This window comes from Sus scrofa, chromosome X (genome assembly GCF_054392235.1).
Source record: "Sus scrofa isolate SSC_HxYL_T2T_F1_AM1 chromosome X, Sscrofa_HxYL_maternal_Yorkshire_Landrace_v2.0, whole genome shotgun sequence".
Classification (NCBI taxonomy): domain Eukaryota; kingdom Metazoa; phylum Chordata; class Mammalia; order Artiodactyla; family Suidae; genus Sus; species Sus scrofa.
The window spans coordinates 16,944,110-16,957,316 of NC_139401.1; the positions used below are offsets into that span (position 1 = coordinate 16,944,110).

Genomic DNA, 13,207 nt, shown 5'->3' on the forward strand with positions numbered 1-13,207 from the left:
TCCAAGCTCATCTCTTTTCACTGGTTGATATCTCGGATTCGTTTCCGCTGTGCCACGACGGGAACTCCCTCCTTTGTCTTTTTAGGGCCACACCCACAATATATGGAGGTTCCCAGGCTAGGAGTTGAATTGGAGATGCAGCCCCCAGCCTATGCCACAGGCACACTGAGCAAGGCCAAGGATCGAACCCATGTCCTCACGGATACTAGTTAGGTTCGTTACCACTGAGCCACAATGGGAACTCCTCCTTCTCTCTTTTTTTACATTCTTAAAGTGTGTTTATTGAGGAAACTTTTTTTATCCTAGAGAATAAATTTTTTAGGATATTATAAAGCCCTCAATTTTCTTGAAAGTATTCTTTCAGTTTTGTTGTTTAATATGGCAGTCTGCCACTTTATAGATGTAGAAAATTTGAAAGCTATATATATTTAAATCACATTACCAGTGAGTCTTATTCATTTTAACTATAATTGAATGTTCTTTCTTTAGCCAGGAAAGGGGTGTTCTGATGACTTTATTGTACATAAATAACCACTTAAACAATTTTGCTCGGAAATAATAACAACCTTTTACCAAATATCTGATAAGTGCCAGGCACCAAACACCTTACAATCGTATAAGCATTGTGTTGGCTTGTACACTTCCGAGGTGTCGGTGTGGTTACCCCCATGGGGAGGGGACGGAGGTGCAGCAGGAGGGGGAACTTGACTGGGGCCACTGCTCCCCTCACAGCATGCCGCACATTTAATGGGGAGAAAAAATATCCAGGAACCATGTGGATGATGTGTGGGTTCAACACTTAGATCTCCTGGTCCATCTTTTTGCTTGCTGCAGTTTGAGCTTCATTTTCATCTTGGGCAGAAATAGGAGGCACGTGGCTATGGCCCACCTCCAGGGGAGCGCCGGGGGCCGCCAAAAGATGTGGAGCCCACGCCACCTCCAGCTGGTATTAGCTGTGATGGGATGAGCAGGAAAAGCATCGTAATGGGCATGGTCTTGTCGCCTGTGTTGCTTCCTCATCATTCTGTTCCTTTTTTCGTTAAGTGATAATAGAAATTTCCGTCTCCCTGTAGCACATTGATAAAGTGTTCAAACATAAGGAACTTCAGCAACAGCTTGTGGACGCCAAGCTTCAGCAGACAACGCAGCTGATCAAAGAAGCAGATGAGAAACATCAGAGAGAGAGAGAGTTTGTAAGTGCCAGTTCTTAAAAAAAGAAATGATTGCCAAAGTTGTAACCAAAGCCACTGAAAACGTTTAAGCTTCGTCTGCATGTAATATAACACTGGCCTGTACTGATTGGTGTTTTGCTCCAGGTTGTGAAGGGGGTGTGTGTGTGTGAGAGAGAGAGAGAGAGAGAGAGAGAGAGAGCGCGAGCTCGCAGTAGCCTTTTATTTCTACTTTACATACAGAGATGAGACCAAATGAGTAGAGAGACCTCCACTCATTGAACATTACTCTGCTTAGAATATTTATTTCAATTTTAACACCAAGCTTCAAACGTGGATCTACATACAGCTACATTTTGTTTTCAAAAATAACTTGAAACTAGGGAAACTGTTCATTTATTCTAGTGTAATTTACTGATAATATTTTAACAGAATTGTCTATAGCCTGATCACTCAGCATTGATCGCAGGACGCGTGCTCAGATTATAGTGCCCGTCAGTGATGGTTCACCCAGTGGGATCTCAGCTGCGTGTGTGTGTTTAACACGTGCAAATTCAACCCTATCTGCTTAACCAAGAGAATAATAATAAAAGTCATAGATGGTTGTGATACTGGGGACTGTTGCATCCACCTTTCACTCAAGTAACCGAGGCCCCAAGGCCAGTCTGGCACGAAGACTCGGATCCCGAGAGGCCCTCATGCTGTGAGCACGTCCGCTGAGCATGTGCGTCGAGGGTTGGAAGAGATGCGGTTTAGCGCAGCGTGGTCCTTCCACGTGGCTCATGCCCAACTGAAGAGACATCTGTCGTCTCCCAGGTTGGCGGATAAATATCATGTATACAAGCACGCGCACGCACGCCCACACGATACATGTATTTCTGGTTGGTTTTAGGGACTTTACACACTTACTGAACTGAGTGACGTGCTCCTAGAGGGACTGAGTTTCACAGCTGCCTGCTATGCAGTTTCCTTTATCATTTTCTTAAACTCAAGTATATAAACGAAAGCTCCTGTTTCCTTCCCCCCACTTTTAAAAAAGTGACTAAAAAACCAGGTTTCTGATTTCATTGTTTTGCTCCAGACCCTTCCACCTGCTTCGTCTTGCCTCGCATGGAGCAGCGGGGCTTTCTTAATCACCCACATAAGGTCACGATTCCTGGCCATTGGACAGTGTAGTCACATTTGTAATAGTATTTTGCCAGAATGTTTCTGTTTTCCAGTTACTAAAAGAAGCAACGGAATCGAGACACAAATATGAACAAATGAAACAGCAAGAAGTACAACTGAAACAGCAGGTAACTGGGCGGCAGGGGTAGTAGGACTTTGAAGAAAAAAAATCTCTGGTTCATCGGATATATACCTGGAATCTCCTCTGCGATGCTTTCACTAGTGCCCGGCAGACCTGAGGTAGCTCCCGGGTCCCTCTTCATCTGGGGTGACCACCTCGTCCCACCTGGCCCGGGACCTTCCTGGGCTTAGCACTCCACGTCCCGTGTCCCCGCTGTCGGCGGGGTCTTCTTGCCTGTGCCCCGCACGTCTTAGGTTCTGTCTGTCCCCATGTGTAGCAGCTGATTCCCGACTAAAGAAAGGCTGAAAGATCTTCGGGTTTTAGTTCCTTTGTGTGCAGTGGAACCCTGTGAAATTGCTGATACTTGTTTGACCTATAAAATGGCAGTTTCATATCATGTACCCTAAAATCTTGAGAATTTGTGCTATGAGCATGTATCCTCTCTGGAAAGCTACCTGTTGGCCAGGCACTTCCACCCCCAGGTAGAGCTGTGGAGGCGCTGGCCACCTTGATGGGGTACCCTGCCGGCTTTTCTTCCTTCCTGCCTTCCCCTGTGCACTGTCGTTAATTCAGGCCCCGGGGCCCCGGCGTCTTTGTCATCCTGTAACTGAGAGCCTGTGCCCCTGGACCAGCTTCCCTTCCCATCTTCCCACCCTCCACCCCTGGGCCACTGCCACTCTGCTCTCTGTCTCTTTGAGTTTGGCTTTTTTCTTTTTATTATTTGTTTGGTTTTTTGGCCGCACCCAAGGCAGGCAGAAGTTTCCGGGCCAGGGATCAAACCTGCACCACCGCAGTGACCTGAGCCACCGCAGGGACCATGCTGGATTGTCCAGCCCGGCAAGCCGCGAGAGAATTCCCGCGGGGGCTTTTTTAGATTGTACATCGAAGCGAGATCATACGGTGTATAGGGTTCGTCCTGTGCCTCACTTCTTCCACTGCGTGTCATGGCTCACCGCCCATCCGTGTTGTCACAAACGGGAAGGTTTTCTTGCTTCTCGTGGCTGCCTCCTCTTCGTTGCCCCCATTCTCTTTGTCCCTTCGCCTCTTGATGGACACTTTGGCTTCTCCCGCGTCTTGCTGTTGGGGTCAGGGCGGCAGCAGGCGCGGGAGTGGAGAGCGCGTGCAGATCCTCGCCTCGCTTCTGGTGGGTGTGAACCCGCAGGCGGCGCTGCCGAGTCTCGAGGTAGCTCTGCTGTGGCCTTCACTGGCGCCCTGACCCGCTTCTCCACGGTGGCTGCAGCAGTTGCATTCCCTCCAGCAGTGCGCCCGGGGTCCCTTTCCTTCTGCACACCCTCTCCGGTGTTCCTTCTCTCTCGAGTGTCGTAGCCGGCCTGACATGTGTGAGGCGACGTCGCACTGTGGTCTTGATTTCCCCTTCCCTGCCGACGAGTGACCTTGGGCACCTCTTCATGTCCCTTTTGGCCATTTGTATGTCTTCTTTGGGAAAGTGTCTACTCACGTTCTCTGCTGGCTTTTTTTTTTTTTTTTTTTTTTTTTTTTGGCTTCTGCTTTTTAGGGCCGCACCCGCAGCACATGGACGTTCCCAGGCTACGGGTAGAATCGGAGCTACAGCTGTCAGCCTACACCACAGCCACAGCTACGCCAGATCCGAGCCGCGTCTGCGACCTACACCACGGCTCACAGCAATGCCGGATCCTTAACCCACGGAGCAAGGCCAGGGACCGAACCCTCGTCCTCATGGTTCTTTGTCGGATTCGTTAACCACTGCACCACGATGGGAACGCCCTCTGCTGCTTTTTAAATTAGATTTTTTTGGGGGGGGGGCTGTTTCTTGGGCCGCTCCCTCGGCATATGGAGGTTCCCAGGCTAGGGGTTGAATCAGAGCTGTAGCCACCGGCCTACGCCAGAGCCACAGCAAGGCGGGATCCGAGCCGTGTCTGCCACCTACACCACAGCCCATGGCAACGCCAGATCCTTAACCCACTGAGTGAGGCCAGGGACCGAAGCCGCAACCTCATGGTTCCTAGTCGGATTCGTTTCCACTGTGCCACGACGGGCACTTCAGCCTAGGCTTTTCTCTGTTGCCTCCCTACTTGTCCATCCAGACCCCTCAGATTGGTTCTAATGCGGTGTTTCTCTGTGGCTGCCGCGTGTGGAGTGAGGGGAGTACATGGCCCCTCCACTCCAAGAAGAGGTGCAGAAAGGACTCCCAGTGTCTTTACAAACCTGTGGAACTAGGTATTTGTACGTGTGATTCACCCTTTCTCAGAAAAAGTTAACTAGGTGTATTACTCATTTCGAAAGTTTATTATGTATTAAGTTTCTTTAATGTAGTTCTGATGTTAGTTCTAAACTACAGAAAAGGCTTAAATCTTTTTTTTTTTAATTCCATTTTTACAGCCGCACCTGCGGCATATGGAAGTTCCTGGACCAGGGGTCGAGTCGGAGCTGTAGCTGCTGGCCTACACCACAGCCACGGTAGCGCCCGATCTGACCCCCGTCTGTGACCTCTGCCACAGCTCACGGCAGCGTCCGATCCTTCACCTACTGAGCGAGGCCAGGGATCAAACCTGCATCCTCCTGGATACTAGTCGGGTTCTTAACCTACTGAGCCACAGCAGGAACTCCCTAGGCTTGAATATTTATGAGCACATCTTCTGAGTGCTATTTGTTTTGAGGGTGCATTTTCCGATGTGGTGATAGTCATTTCCTATCAGGCAGCCTAAGTTGAAAATTGAAGTCTTTTGAACGTTCCACCGTAAGTTATGCTAGAATGCATCTAGGAACTTTGAACCCCCATTAGCCCTATAAAATCAGTTGTCCATGTAAATGGAGAAGAGGATGAATGTGCAAAAAGGTATAAGATGGTATAAAAAGGCTCAACCCTTCTGTTGAGGTGAAGGGCAGCTGCCATTCTGTTGTACTGTCGGCACTGCAGCTTCTGTGGCCCTGAGTCCTGTTACCTGTTCACTCGTCGGCTTCCTTTGCTGCCGCCTCTTCCTTTTCCTGCTCCCTCAAGAGTTCTTGCCCAGAGTCGGTCTCATTCTGTGCTCTGCCCTGTCTGTCTCCAGGCCTTGTCGCTGATCTCTTGGTCTTAGCTGGTGTGTTCTGCCCACTCTTTTGTACTCCGGGCCCCTGCGGCCTCGGTGGGAGTTACACAGGCACTGAGCGCCGATGGGACCGCCTGGCCGGTCCATCTTTATGAAGAACAGACCGTGCTGAGCCTGCCGCAGCTTCTCATCACCTGCAAGTGCCACCACAACTGCTCCCTCAGTCCCAGGAGCCCCTCCGATGTCCCCTTCACTCTGCCCCTAAGTGGTCTGAGCTCTTCTCCTCTTGGCCCCGAGGTGTCCAGACCTCCTGGCCCTCGGCCTCCCCTCCCTGCAGCCGTGCTTTGGCCATCTTCTCAGGGCCTCATCCGGCCTGTTGGCCCGATAGCCCTTTCAGCCCCCATCCCTCCCCACACAGCAGAGCTGGCTTCTTGCTGCCTGAAACTGCCGCTGGTCACCTGCTTCTCCAGCCCATCCCCGGCCTCTGGTGCTCTTTTATGTGTTGTGTGATCTTGAGCAAAGCGCTTGACTCCTCTGGGCCCGTCTCCTCAGCCTGAAGTCGCGTGGTTACACGAGATGGGCTCCCAGGCTGCCTCCCGGCCTCACGTGGCATCTCCCACCTACCTCCCTTGGGACCTGGCCCACAAGGTGCCTCTCCTCTGACCCCTGCCGCCCACCCCCTCCTCCTGTTCTCAGGGACAAGGTGACGCCGCATTCTCCATTCTGCCTGGCTTGTCAGCATTTTTCCAACTAGAATAAAAATTTCTTGAGGGTGGGAGGTAAAAATTGGTGTTGCTACCTCTTTCAGCTTTTTTTTTTTGGTCTAATTTTACTCCCACTGAATCTTTCTTCCTCCAACCAGACCACGTCTTCGGCTTCTGCTTCATTTTCCCGCCTGTGTTAAGGAAAGAGCAGTCCCTGATACATCAGGCCCAGAACTGTGCAGGTGGTTCTCAGAGAATGCTCCTTTCCTAAGGACAGTTCTTCACATAGACGGAGGGAAGGTAGTTCATAGGGGGATACTTAGATGAAATTGGCAGCCGTTCCACATCCTTCGGGTTTTTAAAAAATCACAGTTGGTGGAATGGAGCTAATAAATATTTATACATTTTAAACACATCTCAAGTTGGTGAGGTCAACCTCATTTCCTAAGTTTCAGTGCATTCCAGTGAGTTATTAGAAATGCTGCCATTGGGAGTTCCTGTTGTGGCTCAGCAGGTTAAGAACCCAACTAGTCTCCATGAGGACACAGGTTCAATCCCCAGCCGGCTCAGTGGGTTAAGGATCTGGCATTGCTGTGGCTGTGGCGTAGGCTGGCAGCTGCAGCCCCAGTTGGACCCCTAACCTGGGAACCTCCATATGCCACAGGGTGCAGCCCTAAAAAGACAAAAAAGAAACGCAGCCATTGATGTCTTGGGTCAAGAATTGGTTGGGTATGTGTTTGTCCTTATTTTTGTCGCTTATAACAAGAAACTAATGTTTCACCATATTATGTTCTTTTTGAAAATCTTTGGAATTTTAAATCATTTAGCTAAAACTCAAAAAGTGTCATACTTGTTTTCTGTAGCTTTCCCTTTATATGGATAAGTTTGAAGAATTCCAGACTACCATGGCAAAAAGCAACGAACTGTTTACAACCTTCCGGCAGGAAATGGAAAAGGTATTTGCCTATTTTTCATGGAGTACTGCCTGAAGGGGAATTTATAGAAGCAGCTATGTTAATGAGCATGATCTGTCCTTGGATGAGTTTGTGTTGTTATTATAGCGCCTTCATTTCAGAATGTCTCTCCTGACCCTCCAGGGGCATCATATTGAGTCATTTTGCCCTCACTCACCCCATGTCGCTAGTGATCTCTAGGCTCTCAAAATTTTGTCTTTATTCACGGTAGTTCCTCTATGAAATACAATTCGTTGCCAGAAATAAAGCGGTTTCTTTTTTGTTTTCTGTGTCTTTTGTTTTATTCGCTCCAGGTGACACCACCTATTCCCTACCCCAGCCCCCTTTTCACAAAGCTCCGTGTCCCTGGAGATTGGTTAAGACACCCAAGCCCAGAACAGTGGGACTGGGATTTTGGTTGGTTGATGCATTTGGGGGTTTCTACCTTTTCAGCTGTTTTTTCCTTCAAGTTACACTCCCCCTGAATTCCTTCTCCCTCAACTAGAGCGATTTTTGCCCTCTGCTTCCTTCTGGCTGGGATAAGGAGAGCAGTTATCCCTGACATTAAATTTAGAACCTACCTATACACGGCATCTGTCCCGAGAGGGGAGCTTTTAGGGATGGAGGTGGCGGTGGCAGGGACATGGCCAGGATTATTCTGTGCCTTCCTCACTGCAAATAACCACACCTGCCGTGGTGGACCAGCACGCTCCTTTCTGGCGGCGCTCGGCTGTGGGAAGCTCCTGGGGAGCCGGGAAGGCGGGCAGCCCAGGGTGTCCCGTCCCAACCCTGTGCCACCAGCCCCCTGGCCACTGCCCACGTGGTCAGAGTGCTAAAAGGCTCTGGACACCCCAGCTCATGGGAGGCAGAATTTGCAAAAACTGGGCTGTGGTAGCATAGGTTTAAGAAGGTTCCCCTGATTTATGGACCCACGTTATTTTGAGCCGAGGCCAGGCTGCCCTGACTCTGACCTTTTGAACCTGCGCGGGTTGGGGAGCACCGGCTCTAAGGCCATTGTGCAGGAACCACGTGAATGAGGCACAGAAAACCCTGGCACTTAGATAATCTGGATGCAGCCTGGAGACGAGGGCTGGTGGCCCAGGGCCGCCTGCACCAGGCGCTGCCTGTCAAGGTGCCGAAATGAGCCCACGGTTTCTGGAATTCTGCCACCCTGAGAGGAGCTCTGCCCCAGCACGTGGACTGCCGGGCGGGGCGGGCTGCAGGGGTCACACGTGGGACTTGGCATTTAAATTGGCACTTGTGTTGATTCACAGATGACGAAGAAAATCAAAAAACTGGAAAAAGAGACAATCATATGGCGGAGCAAATGGGAAAACAACAATAAGGCTCTCCTGCAGATGGCTGAAGAGGTGAGGAGCTTGCCCGCGACGCCACAGGGACGCTCTTAGCCAAGGCTGCCGACGGCCAGGCGCCGCGCGGGCCAGGGGACACGTGTTGTGACCCTGCTGGCCTAGCTGAGCACGCTGGCCGGAGCCAGGCCTGAGTGGGGTGGGGCCCTGGGCTGGAGGGTGGGGCCCCAGGGAGGTGGCGCTTCCAACCCGACCCCTCGCCCCAGGCCCTGGGCCACCCAGCGCCCCGAGTGTCACCCACTGGGTCTGGGCCGGGCTCTGGGAACCTGCCCCCAGACCACGGCTCTGGTGCCCACCTGGCCAAGCACCAAGCTCGGATCGGGGCCTGGTTGAGAGCTCAGGTGCCCCTCTCATTTCCCCGCAGCTTCCTCCCGCCTGGGCAGTCCTCAGAAGTTTTTTCATAAGTGGATTTCAGGGAGTTCCCATTGTGGGTTAAGAACCCGACTAGCATGCATGAGGTTGCGGGTTCCATCCCTGGTCGCACTCGGTGGGTTAAGGATCCCATGTTGCCGTGAGCTGTGGTGTAGGCCGCAGATGGGGCTCGATCCCGGGTTGCTGTGGTTGTGGTGTAGGCCAGCGGCTAGAGCTCCAATTCGACCCCGAGCCTGGGAACCTCCGTGTGGCCCTAGAGAGCCAAAAAAGAAAAGCAGATTTCAGTTATTTTTAGGAAACCTGACAGGAAGTAGAGTGTTGTCACCCCAGAGCAGCGTTAACTGTGTTAAAATCACTGGGCGTACACAGCCAAGGGTGCAGAGTGCGGCCAGCCGACGTCAGGAGGCGTCTGCAAAAACGGAACACGGTCGGGGTGGGGGGCTCAGACCCGTGGCCCTCGAGACGCGGGGTCCCCGTCAAGCCACGTCCTCCTCGGGGGCGGGCTCCGTGACCCTGCCCTTGCTTCTCTCTGCAGAAAACTGTCCGCGACAAAGAGTACAAGGCCTTTCAGATAAAGCTGGACCGGCTGGAGAAGCTGTGCCGAGCCCTGCAGACGGAGCGGAACGAGCTCAACGAGAAGGTGGAGGTGCTGAAGGGCCAGGTGGCGGGGAGGGCGGCGGGCGCGGGCCCAGCGCCCCCCGGGGCCCAGCCCTGCGCCGCCCTGCCTGCCCCGCAGGAGTCCCGCACCGCCTGGCCAGTGGCCCCTGGGGTCCCCCCGGAGGCCGCGTCCCCGGGCGCCGGGCCCGGCATCGAGTCCGTGGACTGAGACCCAGTGCGACCACTGTATGGAGAGCTCTATTTTGTGTATACCTTCCTCTGTTAGTAGTAACGATTGGTTTTGTGGTGACAATTTTCTTACTTTTTCTACCATATCTGTATTTTCTTAGAACTACTGGACTTATGTGGTACAGGAGGCTGCTTGGCAGTTCTGAATAGTTTCCCTCCACATCTCGCTCAGCTGCGCTGGCTGCACATCCGCCTCGTTCCCCTCCGTCGGATGCATGTGTTCACTGCCTTGTCCTCTCCCCCGCCCCTTGCGCACGACTGTCACTCACCAGGGCCGCCCCTCACAAGGGAACGTTGTTCTGCTGATACAGTTCCTGGATGTGAAAACAGTATTCATTTACATGTCCCGGCCCCCGTTAATATTATTCAAAAAAGAGGAAAAAAAAAAAAAAACCAACCAAGATGATTAGATTTGTGTCGAATTGCCCATCGAAACGCCAAGTAAAAATAAAACTCTAGGCTTGGGTCGGAAACAAACAGCATACTTGATTCACATTAGCTTCCTGCTCTTTCCATCCCTTGACAAACGGAGACGGCCACAGGCCCAGAAGGTCTGCATTTTGGCAACATATGTACATAAAGGTGTGGCTTTTTAACAAAACAGTTCTGTCCAGCCAGATCCCTGGACAGACAGGCTTGTGTTTATGTCACTGCAGACCAGCCCCATGGTGCTCTTTTCAGGTTAGAAGCAGGGGAGTTTGGACACCCAGATGCCCATGGTGTGGGGAGCCTGGGGGTGGCTCGCGTTCCCTTGGGGATGGGGGTGCACACCCCTGCGCACCGAGCGCTGCCGCCGCGGCCCCCCTTGTCACTCAAGACACGTCCCGTGTAGCCTTCCCAAGCGGGGGTCCTCTGCTACCCTCCTGGCTACTGGCAGGCTGGTCCAGTGCTCCAGGGCTTTGAAGAGGGGGTGTTCCTGGTCATGCTAAGCGAAGATGGATGTCGGGGCTAGAGCACAAAGACGGGAACCAGCATTTTTAAGGTGGAGGAAACGTGACAGAGAGTTAAACAGCCAGGATCTATTTATTATACTTCCGATCTGCTTCTCGCCCTTTTCTTAGTTTTCCTTTTTCTCCTTCAAAGACCACACCCCACCCCACCCCCAGTGTTATGAAGGCGTCCAGTCTGGGAACGGGGGACTCGGGAAAGGCAGCGCCCCATCACTTGGGCCCCAGTTCTCTAACGTGCTTTGTTCCTCAGTGTCCAACGTGGCCAAGTCTGTACACACCATTCACCAGGCTGCACTGCTCAGTTTGGACTTTGTCCCTGGTATCATTTGCATTGAAAGACCTTATGAAATAAAAAGGCTCTGCTAGAACTGATGTTAGCACATTCCACCGAGCAGAACTAGCAAACTGACACTTCGGAAATTGCTTACTGGACTGAATAAACTCTCTTCTGTCCAGTTAAAAAGGGTTTTTCTCTTTGTTAAAGTTTTATTTGTCCCGTCACATTCATGGTCTAAACTGGGTGGAAAGAATAAGAAAACTGTCTTGACAGGCCGGCAGCAGCGCCTGCAGGGAAGGATTTTATCCAGGCTCCCACCGGCGGTCACGTTCATCGAGGGGCCAGACCGTGGAAGCAAGGAAACCCACCAAGTCGGTTCCCCAGTGACTGTCGGAACGTGTCGGAGGCCAAAGTACACCCTCTGCCAACACACACCCTCTTAGAAACACACACCCTTCAGCTACATGAAACACCGGACTTCATTTCCTGAGAGGGGAAATGAAGGCGCGTGTCAGAAAGACACGCGACTGTAAAATGACCACGTGCGCTGACCTGGCACAGGAACGCTGCTGGACGCACAGCCCTGACGCCTTTTAAGCCGGTGGTGTCGCCCACCACGCTTCCTTGTGCTGCTTGTCCCGTGTGGGAGATGATTAAGCTCAGACCTGCTGCTCATCTTCCAGGGCTTTCTAAGGCGACGTGATGAACAGCACTTGGCCTGCTGCTTTTGGCTTCCTCGGTGGTTGTAGCTAGACGCTAGCCCGGTGTTTGAAGGACATGGATTCTGGTGGAGACATGTCTGTATCCCTTCGGGATCTCTCCTCCCATTACCCTGTGAATAGTAAATACAAACGGGACCCTCTCTGCAGAGGACATGCTCCTAAAACAATCACCTCGGCAGCCCAGTGTTGTGGTTTTGTAGCACGCCCTGTTTCTCCCACATTCTAGAACACTGTAATAGGACGAAGACTGGCCCAGAAGAGGTTGAGATGTCGAGTTCACTTCAACTGCATTTGTTGCACCATCGTGGAGTCTTGATTTGTATTACTTAGAGTGGCAGGAGACCCCAAGGCATAGAGAAAACTTGGGTCTTAGGTAAGGACCGTTTCATCCTCAGACTTATAGGAGTACCTTTCTTGGTCTCGAGACCAGTGTTTTTTAGTTATGTATGCAACTGCCTTTATGACACCTGGTTATCGACTCACTTCTCAGGTGTTGCAGAAAAATCTACCTCTTTCAGACTGTAGATGGAAATAACTGTGAAAAAAATGATGCAGATACCTTCTAGTTTGTGCTAAACACACTGCTTTATTTTTACAGCCCACGTCTTTCATGAGGATACGAATTGTTAAGAGGCAGTCTTGTTTTGCTTTTCAAAAACATTTTGTAGAGATTTTTCACTAATGTGAATCTGATTTTATCTACTCAATTCTGTATAGATTCAGTAAATATGTATGATAAATTGAACAGCTTCCGTGTGTTCTTTTGTGTGACCTTCAGTGTCGACCAAGGGCAAAGGCCGCTGAAGGCCGTTTCATTATTGCACAACTGAGGAAAGAAGGGATGGGGCGCCAGCCACTCCTGGCAGCAGATGACTTTTACACACCCGGGCCCGTGAGCGCCTCTAACCTCCAACACAGGCGCCTAGAAAAACTGAACAGTGTGGCTGCCGTCGCAGCTTTAAAACTCTCCAAGGACCATGGGTGTCTTTGGTTTGGGCAGCTCCTGGTATTATGCTCTGGAATGAGCTGTCTGAAGAGCAGGAAGGCGCGGGGTGGGGACAAGCACGGAGGCCGACACTCAAGGCCTTCTCTGCCGGTGGCTGACAAGCACTTGAGCACATGATACAATCAAGTATAAGAAAGGGTTGGCACATCTTTTCTCCGAGTCAGGTCGAGTAAGTATTTTAGGGTCGGAAGGTCATTCTCTGTCTTTGGGCTGGTGAATTTTTTTGCTCAACCACCATGAAAACTCGATGTAAAAACCATCCCTAGCTGGCAGGCCTTACAGAAGAGGTTTCAGGCCAAGCTGCAGGCTGGTTTGTCCCCTTTGCTGACCTGCCACATCAGCAAGTCAGCTTTCATTCTTTCTTGGGGAGAAATCCAGCGTTTAAAACTAACGGCCCAAGTTAAGGCACAAATAGCCTATGGGGCAAATGACATGTAAATTAGGTGGTTCGAGATTCCCAAAGCAACCACAAAACACAGACCCCTACCTTCTGTCCACATGTGCGTTAGGATAAAATCACGTACCTTGGAAAGAAAGCC

At 51.3% G+C, this 13,207-nt stretch overlaps 1 protein-coding gene and 1 long non-coding RNA gene across 5 annotated transcripts in view; one reads left to right on the forward strand and one right to left on the reverse strand.

The window, feature by feature from the left end:
- The window catches only part of TXLNG (taxilin gamma), a 77,385-nt gene extending 64,978 nt beyond the window's left edge, over window positions 1-12,407 (forward strand). For 2 of the 4 annotated variants that reach the window (XM_085008572.1, XM_013985941.3), the window contains exons 6-10: window positions 1,074-1,193; window positions 2,390-2,464; window positions 7,036-7,128; window positions 8,400-8,495; window positions 9,403-12,407. In XM_085008572.1, the coding sequence (XP_084864698.1) occupies window positions 1,074-1,193; window positions 2,390-2,464; window positions 7,036-7,128; window positions 8,400-8,495; window positions 9,403-9,693 (675 nt within the window). In that variant the 3' untranslated portion in view covers window positions 9,694-12,407. Of the gene's footprint in view, window positions 1-1,073; window positions 1,194-2,389; window positions 3,924-6,780; window positions 7,129-8,399; window positions 8,496-9,402 lie in introns of those variants that run through there. The other 2 variants (XM_003134955.7, XR_014835786.1) reach the window with 2 other exon arrangements.
- Window positions 481-13,118, reverse strand: LOC146394492 (uncharacterized). The gene is made up of 2 exons (XR_014835787.1): window positions 11,493-13,118; window positions 481-1,148 (listed from the first exon to the last, which is right to left on the reverse strand). It is a non-coding gene; the product is annotated as an uncharacterized LOC146394492 (long non-coding RNA).
- Between the last annotated feature and the right edge of the window lie 89 nt (window positions 13,119-13,207).